Source organism: Rhincodon typus, chromosome 49, assembly GCF_021869965.1.
Source record: "Rhincodon typus isolate 14 chromosome 49, sRhiTyp1.1, whole genome shotgun sequence".
Classification (NCBI taxonomy): Eukaryota; Metazoa; Chordata; class Chondrichthyes; order Orectolobiformes; family Rhincodontidae; genus Rhincodon; species Rhincodon typus.
The window spans coordinates 1,314,902-1,335,793 of record NC_063380.1 but is presented as its reverse complement, the minus strand read 5'-3'; the positions used below and the strand labels follow the sequence as shown (position 1 = coordinate 1,335,793).

Here is a 20,892-nt window from a genome sequence, read left to right as displayed (position 1 = left end):
TTAGATTTTCCCAACTTTTCTTGGCATGACCCATATTGCTCAGGGGCTAGGATGATTCCACCTCAGAAGTTCAAAGGCCTTTCAAAAATGAGTTGAATATTTCTTGGCTTTATCATCAATCCTAAATGTTGCTTCATGGAATAAAATTACTAATCACAAATGTCCTTCAGGGAAGGAAATGTGCCATTCTCGCCTGGTCTGGCCTACATCGAACTCCAGAGCCATAGCAACGGGTTAACTCTCAACTGCCCTCTGAAATGGCCAAGCAAGCCTCTCGGTTATATCAGTCGCTACAAAGCCTCAACAAAGTTAATCTGGATGGACCACCTGACATCGACCAAGGCTGCGGAAAAGACAACGGCAGAAACAGCCATGTCAACTGTGCAAAGTCATCCTTAATAACATCTGGGGGCTAGTGCCAAAATTGGGAAAGCTGTCTCGCAGACTAGTCAAAACAATGGCCGGACTTAGTCGTACTGCTGAAATCATACCTTACAAACAATGCCTCTGACACCACCATCACCATTCCTGGATATGTTCTGTCCCTTTGGCAGGCCAAATTCAGCAGAGGTGGCAGCACACAGTGGTGTACATTCAGGAGGGAGTTACCCTCAGAGTCCTCAACATTGCATCTGGACCCCATGAAGTCTCCCGGCTTCAGGTTAAACATGGGCAAAGAAGCATCCTGCTGATCACCATGTACCATCCTCCCTTGGCTGATGAATCCATACTCCTCCATGTTGAACACCATTTGGAGAAAGCACTGAAGGTGACAAGGGTGCAAAAGGTACTCTGAGTGGGGAATTTCAATGTCTACCACCAAGAGTGGCTCAGCAGCAGCACATCAAGCTCAAGCTCATCAGATCCTAAAGGATGTGGTAGCTAGACTAGGTCTGTGATAGGTGCTGAGGGAACCAACAAAAGGGTAAAAAATATACTTGAATGAATGAAGGAATGGCTGAATTAGCTTTATTGCCACATGTACTTGTGAGTACAGTTTAAAATTCACAAGATGCTAATAGTGGCGCTATCTTAGGTACAAAGGTGCCTAGGTACCGATTCTTGAGTACAAATTCTTAGAGGGAAAAGAAGGAAAAATAAAGAAATAAAAAGTCCAGGATTACAGACCTTCAAAAATACAAAATCACAGTAATAAATTAGCAAAATAAAGAAAACTGCTGTTAGAATTCCATTCATTTGATTGGAATTCTAAGGCTCTTCTCAGTGATTGTGACCAAGAAATTACCATCGATTTGTTGTAAAAACCCGTCCAGTTCACTAATTCGCTGATGGGAGGCAATCTGCCATCTTTACCTGGTTTGAGCCTACATGTGACTCCACATTCACAGCAATGCAGCTGACTTTTAACTGCCCTCTAACATAGCCCTAATCAAGCCACTCGGTTCAAGGGCGATGAAAGACCGAAAACAAATGCTGGCTTTCCAGTGATGGGTGCGTGTATGGAATGAGCTTCCACAGGAAGTGGTGGAGGCTGGTACAATTACACTATTTAAAAGGCATCTGGATGGGTATGTGAATAGGAAGGGTGTAGAGGGATATGGGCAAACTGCTGGCAAATAGGACTAGATTAATTTAGGATATCTGGTCATGGACGAGTTGGACCATAGGGTGTGTTTTTGTGCTGTACATCTGACTGTCTAAATAAAATGTTAAGAATAACAGTCTTTCCACGCTAGTATAATAAAAAAAAATTAAAAATAGAAAATTTAGTCAGTTTCACGGCTCTGGGCTCAAAGACCATATTCCACGATACTGAAGAAAATCTGTGTGGCGTCACGGACCAATGGCAAAGCAACCACAAGGAGACCCAGATTACCGCCGAAAACCACTGCTGAAAGAAGTTTCAGGCCAGTCATTGGAATCCCGGGCCCGGGCCCACTCATCTTCAAAGCAGCAGCCAAAGCAGCTTTGTTGAAGGACCCACCTGAGGAATGGCCAGATCCACACTGCATTCTGTATTGCAGCAGCCTCACAGAGCCTCCTTCCTTTATGCCATTTCAACTGGCGGTTGCTTCTGAGGATGTTGCTGTCACAGGACCTGAGTTAACAGTCACCATCTTCACAGGAGTCCATAGCATGTATTTGACCTCATCCTTAACAATTTGCCAGCTGTCCGTGACAGTATTGGTAAGAGTGACTACCACACAGTCCTTTATAGAGATGAAGCACTGTTTTGACATTGAGAATAATTTCCATTGTTTTGTGTGGCACTAGCACCGTGCTAATTGGAACAGACTTCAAACAGATTTAGCAACTCGACTGGGCTTCCTTGAGGCACTGTGGGACAACAACAGCAGCAGAATTGTACTCCAGCGCAATCTGCAACCTCATGGCCTGGCATATCCCATTGTTAACATTTAGCTACTGTTAGGGGGCCTGCCACAATTGATGTCTTTGTCATTTTTTTTTTCTTCATTCATTCATGAGATGAGGTTGTCACTGGCTAGGCAGTATTTATTGTCCATTCCTAATTGCCCAGGGAGCAGTTAAGAGTCAACCACATTGCTGTGGGTCTGGAGTCAAGTGTAGGCCAGACCAGGTAAGGATGGCAGTCTCCTTCCCCAAAGGAAGTGAACCATTCCTCATTCCTCATCTCTACCAAGACTGCTTCTGTATCCTAGTTTCCTGAATTTAGGTTATCCTTCTCTACTATGCTAATATCATCTTTAATTAAAGGAGCCATTACTCCATCCTTCCTAGCTTCCTGTTCATCCTAAATGTTACATGTCCTTCAGTATTCAGATTCCAATCTAGGTCTTCCTGCAGCCCTGCTAAAGTTAAGGCCAATAGATTGTAATCATTTATCTCCAATTTGTACTACTAGTTAATCTGTTTTGTTTCAGATGCCAAGTAGATCCAAATACAGTGCCAAACGTTTTGACCATTTTATTATTTTTGGTAAACTTTAGTTGTATCTGCTGATTTACTGTGAGATCTGCATTCTCTGTTCCTCCCTATTATTGTCTGTTTATCATTTCCCACATTAATTCCTTCCATTACATTTTCCTCATTCTTTGATTTGCCACAATTCCCCAAATTTAGGCTCTTGCACTCACAATTTAATTTAAAACCCACTTTACTTCCCTGGTTATCTGGGGCTAGTTTCAGGGATGAGACACTTCAGTTATGCGGATAGATTAGAGAAATTGGGCAATTTTCTTTGGAGAGGAGAAGGCTGAGGGAAATTGTGATAGAAGTTCTCAATCATGAGTCTGGACAGATTTGGATAGGGAGAAGCTGTTCCTGCTCGTAAAAGCATCAAGAACCAGAGTGTCAAGTTTTGAAGGGCTTCTGGGGAAAAAGTTAAATGTAAGATGAAAGGGAAAACAAACTTTCCATGTAGCAAGTTGCTAGGTCTGAAATGCACTGCCTGCGATCGTGTTTGAAGCAGACTCAGTTGAGTGAGATGATTGTTTCTATTTAAACAACATTCAGCTTACAGGGAAAAGGCAAAAGATTGGCTCCAAGTCAAAATGCTTAGCGAACTAGTGCGGAAATAAGGGGCTGAATAGTCTTCTGAAACAATTCTGTGATACTATTTTGAACTACTTTTTTGCACCATGGAAAGTGCACCCCTCTCATGGAGCCTTTTCTCTGCACTTGAATGTACCTTTTCACCTAATTTCTCAGTTAACCTTAGCCAGCTCTGCATTCAAAATCTAATCCCTTTATTTGAAATTGAAATAGTTACCTTAGATCCACTAATCTCTCCCTCGAACTAAATGTGAAATTCAGTCATATTCTGATCAGTGCTGCCTAAGGCACCTTCACCATCAGGTCATTCCAGTCTCATTTGGCATTAGCTGATTTAGAATAGCATACTATCTGGCTGCAAAACACGCCACTATGAGGAACACTCCCAAAAACATTCATTGTGAACCCATCCTGTTGGCCACCTGACAAATTTAATTCATTCAATTTACGTTTAGATTCTAATTGCTCATGATCGTCCCTGTACCTTTCACATCGACCTCCATTACTTCTTCCTGAATTCCTGAATATAGTGTGATTACTGATGGAGGGCAGAGACCACTCCCACAAGCAAATTCTTATGTTTGTTATATCCCATCTCTAAATTCTTTCTACATCCTGATCTTCAGAACTAAGGTCATATATGTCTCCATTGTATCAATGTCATCCTTGATTAACAGAGCTCCCTGTGGTTTTTCTGACCATTCAGTCTTTCCTGAACTCGTGCATAAGAACATACAAATTCAGAGCAGATGTAGGCCACTTGGCCTCAAGAATGCTCCGTCATTCAATAAGTGGCTAATTTGGTTTTTCCATCTTTCCTCCTGCCCCCTCCTCACCCCGTTTGTTTATCTACCTCCACCTTAAAAATATACAAGCCTCTGATTCCATTGCTTTTTAAAGAATTGAGATCCAAAGACTCATGACTGCAAGAAAATAAAAATTCTCCTTATTGATGTCTTAAATGGGAAACCGTTTACCTTTTAAAGAGTACCCAGATTCTCGATCCACCTACAAGAGGAAACAAGCTTCCTACGTGTAACCTAACAAGAAGGCTAATGTGTCCTTCTCTGTTTCAATCCTGTCACCTTACATTTTCTCTCCAGATAAAAGCCGAGTCAAAACAAGCTTTTTTCATAAGAAAACCTGCCCAGTCTAGATATTAGACTAGTAAACCTGGTCTGAACAGCCTCCAATGCATTTTCATCCTTTGTTCAATAAGGAGACCACTACTGTACAAAGTATACCAATTCCCTGTATAACTGATGCATAACCTCCCAGAATGTACACTCCCCTTGCAATTAAGCAGAAATGCATTTAGCTTTTCTGATTTCCCTTTGCATCTCAGAGCTCAGTAAGTTGCTACCATTTCATACTTTCCCACATGTTCTGTTTGCCAGAACTTTGTCCACTCACTTAACCCATCGATTTCTGCTTGTAATGCCCCGCGTCCTCTCCACAACTTAGTTTCCAACTTACTTTGTGTCATCAGCAAATTCAGCAATCATACATTCAGTTCCTTCATTTTAGCAATTTGTACAATTTGCAAAACACTAATCCCTGTGGCACACCACTTGTTACATATTGCAACAGAACATGAACCATTTTTATTGACTGTTGCCTGTTAATTGGCCAGTTTTCTATCTATCCGAATGTACTACCCCTCAGAACATATCATGTAACGTTGAATGTTTGATTCAAGTATTGATCAATTTGCAGCCATATCTCAATAATGGCTTTCAGAATCTGCATATTTAATGTATTTATGCTGTCAATTCAGATATACTATGAAAACTACATGCATTCAGAAACCAAACAGTTAGTTCTGTCATGTTGTTTGTTATTGTAACCGCTGGCCTGATTTACCTGTTAGGTTTAGAAACTCTTCACCTTGCTGCAATGCTCGTATTAATAGCCATTATTGGTACCTTCCGTTCTTGCTTCATTCTATGCAATTTATCAGCTCCTCGAAAGTTGTTTCTTAGATGGTACAGCTTTGGTTGAAGCTATGCAATCCTGTACACACCTGCCAGGATCCTGATGGTGTGAAACCCTGTTCACGCCTGGGATGGGATCCCAATACACTGTGTAACCCTGTACATGCCCGGCAGGATCCTGAGATGCTGCGAAACCTTTTACACCTGGCAGAATCCTTATACACTGTGAAAGCTTCTATACACCTAACAGGATCCAGATACACTGTGAAATCCTGTACACGCCCAGCAGGATCCTGACACCGTGTGAAACACTGTACATGCCTGGGCCTAGGATCCTGAAACCCTGTGAAAGTCTGTACACCCTGGGCAGGTTCCTTGTACGCTGTGCAAGCCTGTACACATCTGGCAGGTTCCCGATACACTGAAACACTGTACACTTTTGGTAGGCTGCCCAATACACTCTGAAATCCTATCATTAAGGATCCCGATAGACTTGAAAACCTGTACACACCCAGCAAGTTCCTGATACACCATGAAACTCAGTCCACCCCTGACTGGATCCTGATTCACTGAAATCATGCAGACACCCAACAAGAACTTGAGATATTGTGATACCTTGTACACACCTGGCATGATCCTGATACACTGAAATTCTGGCAGGATCTATGTAAACTGCACTCTGGATAATTATGTTCATTTTGATCCATTTACTGAACTATTGGTATAAATGCCATTAACTATCTGTCAATATGAATACGCACACAGTACATCAAACTCCCTCATTCTTCCCTTCTGATTCCTGTATGAACCTTGGGGCTTGGGGACCGCTTTGCGGAACACCTGTGCTTGGTTCGCACTAAACAACTGCACCTCCCAGTCGCTAACCATTTCAACTTGCTCTCCCATTCCTAAGACGACATGTCCATCCTGGGCCTCCTGCAGTGCCACAACGATGCCGCCCGAAGGTTGCAGGAACAGCACCTCATATTTCGCTTGGGAACGCTGCAACCCAATGGTATCAATGTATCAAAATCTCCCCTCCCCCTACTGCATCCCAAAACCAGCCCAGCTTGTCCCCACCTCCTTAACCTGTCCTTACTCCCACCTATCCCCTCCTCCCACCTCAAGCCCCACCCCCATCTCCTACCTACTAGCCTCATCCCGCCCCCTTGACCTGTCCGTCCTCTCTGGACTGACCTATCCCCTCCCTAACTCCTTACCTACACTCACCTCTACTGGCTCCACCCCCACCTCTTTGACCTGTCTGTCTCCTCTCCACCTATCTTCTCCTTTATCCATCTTCTATCTGCCTCCCCCTCTCTCCCTATTTATTTCAGAATCTCCTTCCCCTCTCCCATTTCCGAAGAAGGGTCTAGGCCCGAAACGTCAGCTTTCCTGCTCCTCTGATGCTGCTTGGCCTGCTGTGTTCATCCTTCTCTACACCTTGTTATCTCAGATTCTCCAGCATCTGCAGTTCCTACTGTCTCTGAAGCTTCAAGTTATTCTTTTGCTTTCCCTTTGACAGCTGAGTGCTGAAGTTCAGCTAATAGCTGTGATAATTGTCCAGTAACTTGAAACAACAGCAATTTAACAACTGTCTCTACACAATATTCTCAAACCCAGTATATTCTGCACTCTGGATGAATTGGTCTCATGCTGAGTTATCATTAATTTAACATTTGACTGCTTGCACTCTGTTCAATCAAAGTATAAACTATCCCTCAGGTGAACCATCTGACACCACTATGTATAAACCAAGGTGTGGGCATGCTTTTCGTCACTCAAATACTAGGAAGATGACCTCATTGTGATTGCTTGCAGTGGAAATGTGGGTTCCATAAATATTCTAGAATTGGAGGTGTATGGAGATCTTTTCGGGAATGCAGCACTGTAGTAAGTTACAGAGATAGGGAGGTGTGCCATGGCTGTAGACTGATTTTTGAAAAATATATCTCTAATTTTTGAACTGAGATATGGTCAAAATGGGAGCCAGTACTGGACAGTAAGCGCATGTGTAATGATTGAAGAAATCTTTGTGTGAATTAAGATATGGGGTTCATGGATGCAGATTCCTTCACATTTATAGAGGGTACAGGTTGGGATGATGACCGGGGAGAATAATTATTCAAGGCTAAAGGTAACAAAGGGTCTGATGGATTCATCAACAGATAAGCTGAGACAGGGACGAAGAGGAAGTGTTATTACAAACATGAAGATTAACTGCAATGTAAATGATGTGGGTCTGAAATTTCTGGGAATGGTGGAAATTGTACGTGGAATGCAACCCACATGTGCTATCAGTTTATTATTTTTCTACTACACAGATATCTATATGAGCTTTCGAAGCCTGATTGAAATTGCAGTGAAAATTCTATCCACGCACAGGCTTCTTCTTTTCCAAACATATTACCTGTATAACCTGCCCAAAGTCTGTCTCAAGTTGGTCCATTGGAGGAAGAGATAGCGGAGTTAATAGGAGGAAACACAGAAATGGCAATTACTAAATTAGTATTTTACATCAATTTTCACAGTGGAGAACACTCAAAACACCCCAATTGTAACAGTTAATACAGAGCCTTTAGACAGGGAAGAACTTGATCATTTGGGAAAATGTATGGATCAAGCTATTGAGATTGAAAGCAAACAAGTCCCCAGGACCTAGTGGCCTACCTACTAGGGTCTTAAAGAAAATGGCAGCAGAGAGCTTATCCATTGGTTAGAATATTCCCAAATTTCCTGGATGGAGTGAAGGTTCTAGTGGATTGGAAAAACTTAGACTAAATTTTAAAGTCGCCAACCCTTATTGCACCACACCAGACTTTAGCAAACGCTACGCATTTGCTATTGATAATCTGAAATGCCCTTATTCAAAAAGGGAAGTCTTCAGAAAGTAGGAAACTATAGACCAGTTAGTTCAACATGTGTCCGTCAGAGTCAACATTGCTTTCTGAAGGGTAAGTCATGATTAATTTGCTAGAGTTTGTCTAAGAAATTTGTGACTCAGGTAGACAGGGTGGTTAAGAGTGTTTACCATGCTTGCCTTCATTGCTCAGTCTTTTGAGTATAGGAGTTGAGAAGTTATGGTGAGGTTGTACATGACATTGGTGCGGTCTCCTCTGAAGTACTGTATCCAGTGTGGTCGCCCACTTATAGGGAGGATATTATTAAGCCAGAGAGGGTTCAGAAGAGATGAGCCAGGATGTTGCCAGGAATGGAAGGTTTGAGTTACAAAGAAAGGCTGAAATGGCTGGAACGTGTTTGACTGGCACATAGGTGGTTGAGAAGTGACCTTTATAGAAGTTTGTAAACTCATGAGGGATCTAGATAGAATTAATGATAGTTGTCTTTTTTTCCTAGGATGGGGGATTGCAAGACGAGGGGGCATCTTTTTAAGGTGAGAGGAGATGGATTTAAAATAGACATGAGGAGCAGCTTTTTTACATGGATGTTTCATGTGTGGAATGATCTTCCCGAGGAAATGGTGGATGTGGGCACAGTTACGACATTTAAAAGACACTTAGAAAAGTACATGAATGGAAAAGGTTTCGAGGGACATTGGCAAGGAGCATGTGGGCGACACAAGTTTAGTTTGGAATTATGTTCGGTATGGACTGGTTGGACCGAAGGGTTTGCTTCTGTGCTGTATGACTGTGTGACTATGTAACAAGCAAGGTGAATAATGGGGATCCTGTAGACCTCGTATATTTGAACTTCCAGAAGGCTTTTGATAAGGTGCCACACAAAAGGTTTTGTACACAAGGTAAGATCACACGGCGCTGGGGATAATTATTGGCTTGGATAGAGGATCGGCTAACCAACAGAAAGCGGAGAGTCTAGATAAGTGGGTCTTTTTCTGGTTAGCAAGACGTAATTAGTGGGATATCACAGGGTTTGGTCATCAGGCCTTAACTATTTACGGACTAAAATTAATGATTTGGATGCAGGGATTAAAAAGTAACAAGGCTGTATTTGCTGGTGACACTAAAATAAATGGGAAAGTAAGTTGCAATGAAGAAAGAAGACACTTACAAATGGATACAGATAGGTTAAGTGAATGGACCAAAATTTGGCAGATGAAGCTTAACATGGATAAGTGTGAGTTATCCATTTTGGGTCAGAGGGATAGAAAGGCAGCTTATTAGCTAAATGGTGAGAAACTTTAGAAAAACGTTCTCTGGAGCAGCGAAGTCTAAGGGGAGACTTGATAGAAATCTACAAAATTATGCGATGCTTAGATAAGGTTGATGGTCAGAATCTTTTCCGCAGAGTTGAAACGTCTAATACTAGGGGACGTGCATTTAAGGTGAGAGATGAAAAATTCAAAGGAGAAGTGAGAGGCAAGATTTTTACACGGAGACTGTAGGTGTATGGAATATATTGCCAGGGGTGGTATTGGAGGCAGATACAAAAGGGGGATTTTAAAGGACTTTTAGATAAGCGCATGAATATTCAAGGAATGGAGGGAAATGGACCAAGGGTAGGTAGAAGGGATTAGTTTAATTTGCCATCATGTTCGGCACAACATCGTGAACCAAAGGGCCCGTTCTGTGCTGTTCTGTCCTATGTTGTATGTTCCAGTACTTTGGTGCAGAGGAATCTGGGTGTCTTCTTGCAGAAAACTCAGATACAGGTACAGCAGGTAATAAGGAAGGCAAACGGAATTTTGGCATTTATTGCTAATGGAATAGAATATAAAAGTAAGGAAGTGTTGTTGCAACTGTACAAGGCATTAGTGAGACTACACCTGGAGTAGTGCATACAATTTCGTCCCCTTGCTTGAAGAAGGATATAGTTGCATTGAAGCAATCCAAAAGAGGTTCATTCGATTGATTCCAGAGAGGAGAGGTTTGTCAAATGAAGCCAGATTGAGCAGTTCAGGCACATACTGTCTGGAATTTAGAAGAATGAGAGAAAATCTAATTGAGGTATATAAGATGTTACAAGGGATTGACAAAGCACAAGTAGAGAGGATGCTTCCTTGTGTGGGGAAATCTAGAATGAGAAGTCATTGTTTTAGGATAAGCGGTAGCAGAATTAAAACAGAGATGAGCAGCCAATTTAATCAAAGACCCCTCCCACCTCAGTTATACTCTCTTCTACCCTCTTCCATGGGGCAGAAGATACAAAGTTTGAAATCACACACCAATAGGTTCAAGAACAGTTTCTTCCCCACTGTTTTCAGAGTTATGAATGGACCTCTCATATGTTACAGTTGATTTTTGTTTTCTGCACCTTCTCTGAGCTGTAACACTATATTCTGCATCCCTGATGTGTTTATGTAAGGTGTGATTTGTCTGGTTAGTATGCAAAAGCAATACCTTTCACTATATCTCAATACAGTGACAATAATGAATCAAATCAAATGATCGTGAATCTGTATAATTCACAACCCTGAAGTGCAGTGGATGCTGGGACAGTGAGTAAATTAGGAGATTAAGAAAGAAAATCGTCTTTGTTAAAATTTCCATGATCAGTAGAAATTTGAATCGAGAAAGAATTTAAAGTTTTTCTGCCATCACTGAGTTTCACTTGAGGTTTCAAAAACATTCAAATATCTACACCCATTTCCATTAAATCTGTGATTTTAAATTGTTTAACATTTTATTGCATCATGAAATAGCATTGAAAAACTACTTTTATAACAATGCAACTAACATTGAGAACCACTTTCTCCCTGTTCTAATTCCAGGTGCTCAGCAGAAACATAAAGAGATGCTACGGGTACAAACTGAAACACTGAGAGTGAACACTGTCCAAATAAAGGAGAAGGTGAAGATTTTCCAGCTAGTTGATCGATATGCTGATCTCACGGTCATTTCTACTGTTCGGGATCGGATTCTAGTAGAACATGAACTGCTGGCAAGAGGCCGAGACCATGAAGAGTGGAGACAGAAATGTCTCTGGAGAGGACTGGAAAAAATCCAAACGAATCAGTTGTTCCAGAGCAGGTTTTCCCAGACAAATTTCAGTTCAGGGAGTACGGTGGCAGTGAGTGGGGTCCCAGGGATTGGTAAAACAACAATGATACAAAAGATTGTTTATGACTGGGCCATTGGAAAGATCTACCAACAGTTTCAATTTGTCTTCTATTTCAAGTTCCGAGATTTGAATACTATTAACTGTAGAATAAACCTGAAGAATCTGATACTGGATCAGTATCCTTATTTTGGGAACATTCTGGGAAATCTTTGGAAGAAACCGGAGAGTTTACTGTTTATATTCGATAGTTTGGATGAATTCAAGGGGAGGATTGATTTTTCTGACGATCGGAGAAATACAGGACCGCAGTTCACGTGCACAGATCCCGAATGCTGGTGTGAAGTGTCTGACATTGTGTACAGTTTAATACAGCACAAGCTGCTTCCAGGGTGTTCAGTGTTAGTGACCACACGTCCCACTGAGTTATGTTTATTGGAAAAGGCTGAGATCACTGTCTGGGCTGAAATCCTAGGGTTTGCTGATGATGATCGGAGGGAATATTTCAACAAGTTTTTCGAAGATCGGACAGTGGCAGCAGCTGTTTACAAACACGTGAAGGAGAATGAGATCTTGTACACAATGACCTATAACCCTTCATACTGCTGGATCCTCTGTCAGTCACTGGGTCCCTTCCTCTCACAATCTGACAGGAAGGAGCAACGAGTTCCCAAGACCATCACCCAACTATATTCCTACTATATTTACAACATTCTGAAACACCATGGCCGAAAGATTGAAAACCCCCGTGATGTGATACTGAAGCTTGGTGAGATGGCCTTCAAAGGAGTCTCTGAGAAAAACATTGTCTTTAGAAATGGAGAATTGATCCAGTACAGTCTGCAACCTTCCCAGTTCCTGTCTGGGTTCCTCATGGAACTTCTGGAGAGGGATGATTCAGTCCAGACTGTGGTTTACACATTCCCACATCTCACCATCCAAGAATTTGTAGCTGCACTTGCACAATTCCTGACTCCAAATCCCAGGGACATCCAGAAACTCCTCAGTGGTGCTCACAGTAAGGCAGATGGCCGTTATGAGATCTTTCTCCGTTTTGTTGCTGGTCTCTCCTCCCCACAGGCAGCTTGGCCCCTGGAGGAGTTTCTGGGTCCATTTCTTCATCAAACAACCTGCCAAGTGATTGACTGGTTGAAGGGGATAGGCGAAGGACAGATTCGAAACACAGGGAGCAAAACTGATAAAAGGGACCTTCTGAACAGATTGCAGTACCTTTTTGAATCTCAGAATAAAGCATTAGTTCGGTCCATAGTGGGATCCATGAAAACACTTGCATTTAGTGGACTTCATTTGACACCAGTTGACTGCTTTGTTGTGTCACATGTCATTGGACTGTGTGACACAGTAAAACTCCTTGATCTCGAGAACTGTTATATTCAGCCTGAAGGATTGCAGCGACTGGGCCCCGTACTGTACAAATGCCGGGAGTTGAGGTAACTCTTCTTTACCTGTGATTTTTTCAGATAAGTTGTAGAACAATCATGCGATGTTTGCTTTCAGTTGCCATGGATACGTTTTACTGAAAGCAGAGATAAGCAGATTCAACACAAATAAAACCCATGTAAAACAATCCGTTTACAACTGTATCCAGACTGGAATATCTGAAGTTGATTCTTCAGAAGAGCTAGAAAGTTTGACCTAAAGGCTATGATCCATTGAAATTAAATTGAATTAAGTATGGTTGAGAAATGGAAAGCAAACAGAAAATGTAACGTGGCTGAACAAAAGTTAATTTAGAATATATTCCACATCTACTATTTTAAATAGAAACAGAATGGGAACTTATCAAACTATTATACAGTTATTTATTCCAGTGTTTAGTGTTTGCCTTGTTGGAAGGCTGAGGGGGATGAGGACGAGCAAGGGGAAGGTGATGGCCCAGTGATGATATTATTGGACTGTTAACCCAGAGGCACAGATAATGTTCTGAAAACCTGGGTTCAAATGCCGCCATGGCAGATAGTGGAATTTGAATTCAATAAATATCTGGAATTAAAGAGTCTAATGATGACCATGACTCCATCGTTGAGTGTCAGAAAAACCCAGCTGGTTCACTAATGTCCTTTTAAGTAAGGAAACTTCCATCCTTACCCAGTCTAACCTACATGTGACCCCAGACCCAGAATAATGTGGTTAAGGATGGGCAGTAAATGCTGGTCCTGCCAATGAAGCCCACATCGTGTGAATGAATGAAGACAAAATTATAGGGAAAATAGAACATCTTTCAGTTCCGAATGTTAGTCATTATTGGATTATTTACAGTCCTAAATTGAAACATAATTGGGAAATTTAAATGTACAGATATAATGGCTCCAAACTAATGACTTGTAATGCTTTGTCCCTACAGTTCAGACATACACCAGCCGGCATTGGAGCCACACACCTAGAGAGTGTCTACTTACTAAAACTGGGAGTGAATCTAGCATATACACAATATCCAAACCTACACATGAAATGCCAATCACACAGGCAACTTCCGAAAATTTCCCAATTACTGTCAAAACAGCTGCACCCGAAATAAATGCAAAACTATTCTAATGGGACTAGTACAACATTGCCTTGCTGTAGTTCTGAACTAGCAGAACTGGGCACGTTTAAAACGTGTATTGGCAAAGTGAACAATCCTTGTAAGATAATCATGTCTCACCATTTTGCAATGTAACACGAGCCTCAGTTATTTTAAACATCAAATGGCAGCAAATACTTTTTTTTACAATTCAAGTCAGAGATGCTCACATGATCCCCAAACTCCTACCATTTAAGGAGCACCATTTATTAAATACATTTCGAAAAATGCATGGATCTGTCACCAAGGCACACTTGATGCCTGTCTCCTTGAGGAGATAAATTCTGATCATTAGGAAGTGATACTAGACTGAAGGACTTTGAAAAACCTCACGTAGATAGGACATTATTAATAAATACTGTCATAAATGGCCCCTGAATATTTTGAGAGGTGGACACCATGGAATATTTTGCCATCGACAGGAAAGTCTGATTATTAATTTCATTAAGTTTGTTCAATGTTTATTAGTCGAGAGCAAAATAATTTCAGATGCAGAGTTTCATTCACACTATTTCTCATTATTTCTTTGTGTTTAGGTTGAGAAACAATGATCTCCAAGATCAAGGAATGAAACTATTATCTGAAGCACTGAGGAACCCGGATTGTCAAATAGAAAAACTGCAGTAAGCATCAAATTGTATATAATTGTTTCTCAAAGAAGGATACTTGATAATTTGCATAATTACCATTGATAGTGTTATTAATAACTACTGCCCATCATTATTAGTGTCTGAATCACATTCTGTCCATCAATATTTGTATCGGTAATAGTTAACAATAGCCGCCAAGCATTTGCGGCTTACTCCTGTTATTTCTATCTGTTTTGATCACCAGGCTGAATGATAATAGTCTCTCAGATTCTTGTGCCCAGGACCTTGCCTCGGCTCTCGGTACCAACCAGTCACTGATGAGTCTGAATTTGGGTGAAAATAAATTGAAAGATTTAGGAGTGAAACGACTGTTTGTGGTTCTGAGAAATGTGAACTGTAAACTTCAGGAACTGGTGTAAGTATCAAACTTTGAGAGATTTGTATTTAGAGTAACAGGATGTCCAACACTGAGCGTTATTATCATTATCAATCATAGCGTTCTGAATAAACAATGGGGACTTACCCTGTTTTTTGTTACTTGTATCTCTCTCTCACCCTGTCTCTCCATTCCACCTAATTCCCAGGCTGCTTGGTAATCATCTCACACATTCTTGTATCGAAGAACTCGCTTGCACTCTCAGTACAGTTCAGTCATTGACTGTTCTTAACCTTGGTAACAATAAACTGGGAGATACGGGAGTGAAACTGCTATCTGTGGCATTGAGCAATCCGGCTTGCAAAATTGTGAACCTGAGGTAGGAATTATTATTTGTTTTTGTGTTTGTTCTGTCCACCCTTGTTCCTTTTTGTTGTTCGTAGTCTAAGGTACTGATCCCAAATGGTGAATGATGGCCACATTAGGTCTTTGGCAGAGGAAAGGCTCACTCGGGATAAACAAATAGATTTCTAACTTAGTACTTGTGAGTGAGTCACAAACATTGAAGTTACAAGAGTCGTTGATTATACTTGGATCTACACTTCAAAATACATATTACTGCTACTAAAGCATTATGGTTATAGCATAGAGTCATAGAGTCAAAGAACAATATAGCAAAGGAACAGGCCCTTTGGCCCTCCTAGCCTGCGCTGCCCCATTTTGCCCTTTCATGCTAGAACTGTCTTCACTTACAGGATCTGTATCTCTCTATTCCCTTCCTATTCATGTATTCGTCCAGCTGATTTTTGAATGCTGCTATTGTGTCTGCTTCCACCACCACCTCTGGCGACGTGTTCCAGGTACTGACCACCCTTTGTGTGAAAAACTTGCCTCGTACATCTCTTTTCAACTTCCCTCCTCACACCTTGAACCTGTGTCCCTAGTAATTGACCCCTCCACCCTGGGAAAAAGCTTCGTACTTTCCACTTTATTCATGCCATTCACAATCTTGTAAACTTCTGTTAGGTCGCCCCTCAACCTCCTGCATCCAAGTGAAAATAAACCCAGTCTATCCAACCTTTCTTCATAGCTAAAATCCCTCATTCCAGGCAACCTCCTGGTAAACCTTCTCTATACCCTCTCCAAAGCATCCACAGCCTTCTGGTGGTGTGGCAACCAGAACTGTATGCAATATTCCAAGTGTGGCCTAACTAAAGTTCTATAAAGCTGCAACATAACTTGTCTATCTTTATATTCAATACCCCTTCCAATGAAGGCAAGCACACTATATAAGCCTTTTTTTACTACCTTATCTACCTGCGCTGCCACCTTCGGTGATCTGTGGACCTGCACACCCGCATCCCTCTGCATATCAATACTCCTAAAGGTTCTGCCATTCGCTGTATAATTTCCACTTGTATTTGACCTTCCAAAATGCACCATCTCGCATTTGTCCGGATTAAACTCCATCTGCCATTTTTCTGACCATGCCACCAACTGACCTAAATCCTGCTGTATCCTCTGACAATCTTCCTCACTATCCATAACTCCTCCAATCTTCATATCATCCTCAAACTTGCTAATTAGACCAGCTACATTTTTCTCCAAATCATTTATGTAGATCATGACCAACAGAGGTCCCAGCACCTGTGGAACAACATTAGTCACAACCCTTCATTCCAAAAAGCATCATTCCACCGCTACCCTCTGTCTCCAATGACTAAGCCAGTTCTATGTCCATCTTGCCAGCTCACTCCTGATACCATATGACTTCATTTTTTGTACCAGTCTGCCATGTGCGACTTTGTGAAAGGCGTTACTGATGTCCATGTAGATAACATCAACTGCTTCTCCATCATGAATAATCTTCGTCACCTCCTCAAAAAAAACTTGATCAACCTCCCCCTCTCAAACCCATGCTGCCTATCGCCACTAAGTCTAGTTGCATATAGGTCTTGTCCCTGAGAATCTTTTCCAATAATTTCCCTATCACCGACGTGAGACTCACAGGCATGAAATTTTCACGATTATCCTGCTATCCTTCTTAAACAATGGGACAACATTGGCTATTCTCTAGTCCTCTGGGACCTCACCTGTGGCTAAAGAGGATAGAAAGATGTGTGTCAACGCTCCAGCAATTTGTTTGTCATGGAGATTTACAGCATGGAAACAGACCCCTCAATCCAACTTGTCCACTCCAACCCGATACCCTAAATTAGTCTAGTCCCATTTGCCAGCTTTTGGCCCATATCCCTTTAAACACTTCCTATTCATGTACCCATCCAGATGCCTTTTAAATGTCGTAATTGTACCAGCCTCCTCCACTTCCTCTGGCAGCTCATTCCATACATGCACCCTCTGTGTGGAAATGGTTGCCCCTTAGGTCCCATTTAAATCTTTCCCGCATCACCTTAAAGCCTATGCCCTCTAGTTTTGGACTCTTTCCCCCCTGCACCCTGTGGAAAAGACCTTGCTTATTTATCCTATCCATGCTTCTTGTGATTTTACAAACCTCTATAATGTCACCCCTCAGCCTCCAACACTCCAGGGAAAATAGTGCCAGCCTATTCAGCCTCTCTCTATAGAGACAACTAATAGTTAGCTAAGTCCTTCCAGGAGCAGTCTTTCATATCCTACTGATCTATCTCATTATGTCAATTAACACTTTCAGGTATAAACTGTCTTATACAACAGGGCCCAGACCATGAGAGACTGGTGTTATTAATTTTTCATCATCTGATACTGAAGACAGTTATTTGTGTTGGTATTGTTGTCATTAATAAACATTGGGAGTTTTATCTTACTCTTGCGATTTCTCTTGTTCTCTCTCTGGTCCCTAGTCTATGGGGTACCAGTCTCTCAGATTCTTGTACCAAAGATCTTGCCTCTGCTCTCAGTACAAACCAGTCACTGACCATTCTGAAACTGGGAACAAACCTCTTCACAGACCAATCTGTCCCAGCCATCAGCCGTCTCATTCTGGACTGTAAGAGTTTGGAGCGGATTGAGTGAGTCATTATAACATTCAATGTAGTAAACAACATATAAATAGGATTCAGTCCCTTTGTGGACTGTATTTGCTTGTAATTATTTTTGAAATATTAACCCATACTTCTCTCTTCTTGACTGTTTCGTTCACTATTTTTATTTCCTATAATGTCTTTAATCTATTTTAGACTGTGGGAAAATCAGTTCACTCCAACTGGAAAGAGACACCTGGAGTCGCTGCAGGAATCCAGGCACAGACTGAAGGTGATTGTGTGAACACTTCAATGTATAAACAACTGTGCTGTCAACAATGTCACTGTGCCAGAAGACCAGTGTCCCTATTCCTGGATCAGAAGTTCAGGGTTTAAGTCCCATCTGCAAAGGAGGGGTTAGAGACTCGCGCATTTCCTCCTAGAATGTGCTTTTGCAAAGGAAGTCTGGAGAGACATGCAGTGATTCTTGTTGAGGTTCATCCCAAGCAGCTCCGTGACACAGGACTCTGTGCTGTGTGGTCTGTTCGCCGGGATGCATGGCAAGGCAACAATCAGCTGTGCCTGGAAGACCATCAGCATGGTGAAAGATGCTCTTTGGTCTGTCCAAAGTTGACCACAACCGATTGTTGCAGATTGGCACATTCCAAGGTCCGGGACTACATGCTGAGGGATGCGCTAAATCTTGGGGCAGGTGCTGCCAAGGTGCAGTGGGGAAAGACCACAATCTAAGCTCTTTCTGCCAAAGTACAATGGGGGTTTGTTCTGTTATCAGACCCTCTCATCGTCTCCAAATGTATGCAAATTGTGTCGTGCAGTAGTAGGAAATGCCTTTGGTCTTGCAGCTGCAGGCAATGAGAAATTCTAACGTTTGTTCTTCCTTTCTATGCAAAGACTGTGCAGAACCACTTTCGTACCTGTGTATATGCATTAACGTAATTTTGTATAAATAAAGTATATTTTTGCAATAAAAATAAAATCTTGTGCCCAGTTTTGATCCTTTAACCTCACTCCTCCACCCTGAACTAGCCATCCTGAAGCAAGCCTCATGGGAGAAATGGGAGTGAGAGACCAGCGGGGTAGCTGGGACCAAATGCAGTGGTGAGGATCACCTCTTGAGTCTCTCCATGTCTTTCCTTCACTCCTGTTTATTTCTGACTGACTTTTCCTCTTTTTGCTATCTCTCTATCTGCCTGTCTCAGCCTGTCCCACACTCCCTGCCTTGCATTCTCTTGGTCTCTCTCTTCCCCCCCCCCTCTCTGTCTCTGTCTTTGTCTTTGTGTTTCACTTTGTGTTTCACTTTGTGTGTGTCTCTCTCCCTCCCTTTTTGTCTCTGAATGTGTGTCTGTCTCTCTCTCTCTCCTTGTCTCTCTCTCTCTCTCTCTCTCCTTGTCTCTCTCCTTGTCTCTCTCTCTCTCTCTCCTTGTCTCTCTCTCCGTGTCTCTCTCTCTCTCTCTCTCCTTGTCTCTCTCTCTGTCTCTGTCTCTCTCTCTCTCTCTCTCTCCGTGTCTCTGTGTGTCTCTCTCTCCGTGTCTCTTACTGGCAGCCTCTCCTTTAGGTCTTTCTCTCTCTTCCTTCTGCCTTTCTCTATTTTCTTTGCCGCTTCCTTTTTCCAGTTCTTTCTTTTCTCTCTTTCTCTTTCCTTCTTTTACTCTTTCTTTCAGACCTGAATTTGCCATTCCCACACCCAATTTTGCGATCCACCCATGTGCCCCACCCGACCAACATTTTGCACTCTCAAATTTGCAGCCAGCTAGTTTTGCACGTCTGTGTGTCTTCACCTCCCCCCAAACTTTCCCCTTTTGTAGATCCTCAATTACCCATCCACTGCATGCTAAACCCCACTCTTGTTTCTCCATTCATGCGCAATCCTTTCCGTGGGACGGCTGGATTTTCCCACTCTTGTCATTTACAGGGCAGAAGGATAGAAATGGAAATCCCAAGGGGTGAATTGTGGCATGGCTGTGATTTTCTTTGTTCTTTGTAAGACTCTCCTGCTCCTTTCCTTCTCTCCGATGGAATAAGAGACCCATACCTTCAGAATCTCTAAATGCTTTGGAATTTCTGTAGAAAGTTTCATCGAAGTGTCAAAATTTGTCCCAAAATCACGAGTTGCCTTAGAATGAGAATGAGTCTTTACAGAAACAAGCTCCAAAAGGTCTTTGACCAGCAGCACTCAAGGCAGTAAAATTAATATATGATTTTTTTTTACAGTTCAGACCCCGCTGTAATGCAGAGAGGGCATTCACCATGATGCACAGTGAGATCCCAAAGGCTCAGGCACTTCATTGACTGAGGAATGAATCAAAGATTGATAAGAATTTTTATCCTCTCCATCTTCCACCAATACAAATACCCAATCCCATCTGTTCTGTCCTCTCTCTATTTACCCACCCCACTATCACACTCTCTCTCTCTCCCCCTTCCCTTTGATACAATCCCAGCCTTTTGTTTTCATTCATAGGCATCGCTGGCTGGCTTGCATTTATCGCATGTCCTTAATTACCTTTGAGAAGGTGGTGGTGAGATGCTTTCTTGAACCACTGCAGTCCATGTACTGTAGATTGACCCACAATGCCATTAGGGAGGGAATTCCAAATTTTGACCCAGTGACCGAGAAGGAATGGTGATATAGTTCCAAGTCAGGATGGTGAGAGGCTTGGAGGGGAACTTGCAGCTGGTGGTGTTCCCACGTATCTACTGCCTTTCTAGATGGAAGTGGTTGTAGGTTTGGAAGGGGCTGTCTGAGGATCTTTGGTGAATTTCTGCAATGCATCTTGTAGATAGTACACACTGCTGCTACTGAGTGTCGGTGGTGGAAGGAATAGACACTTGTGGATTTGTTGCCAATCAAGTGGGCTGCTTTGTCCTGGAAGGGTTCAAGCTTCTTAAGTGTTGTTGGAGCTGCACCCACCAGGCGAGTGAAGAGTATTCCATCACACTCCTGACTTGTGCCGCA

The 20,892-nt window shown here is 42.1% G+C and overlaps 1 protein-coding gene across 3 annotated transcripts in view; it reads left to right on the top strand.

Moving 5' to 3' along the window:
• Positions 1-18,912, top strand: part of LOC109933073 (NACHT, LRR and PYD domains-containing protein 3-like) — a 33,467-nt gene extending 14,555 nt beyond the window's left edge. For all 3 annotated transcript variants that reach the window (XM_048620932.1, XM_048620934.1, XM_048620933.1), the window contains 6 exons: positions 11,119-12,856; positions 14,526-14,612; positions 14,824-14,994; positions 15,164-15,334; positions 17,796-17,963; positions 18,132-18,912. In XM_048620932.1, coding sequence (XP_048476889.1) covers positions 11,119-12,856; positions 14,526-14,612; positions 14,824-14,994; positions 15,164-15,334; positions 17,796-17,963; positions 18,132-18,219 — 2,423 coding nt within the window. In that variant the 3' untranslated portion in view covers positions 18,220-18,912. The remainder of the gene's footprint in view (positions 1-11,118; positions 12,857-14,525; positions 14,613-14,823; positions 14,995-15,163; positions 15,335-17,795; positions 17,964-18,131) is intronic.
• The last annotated feature ends 1,980 nt before the right edge of the window (positions 18,913-20,892 follow it).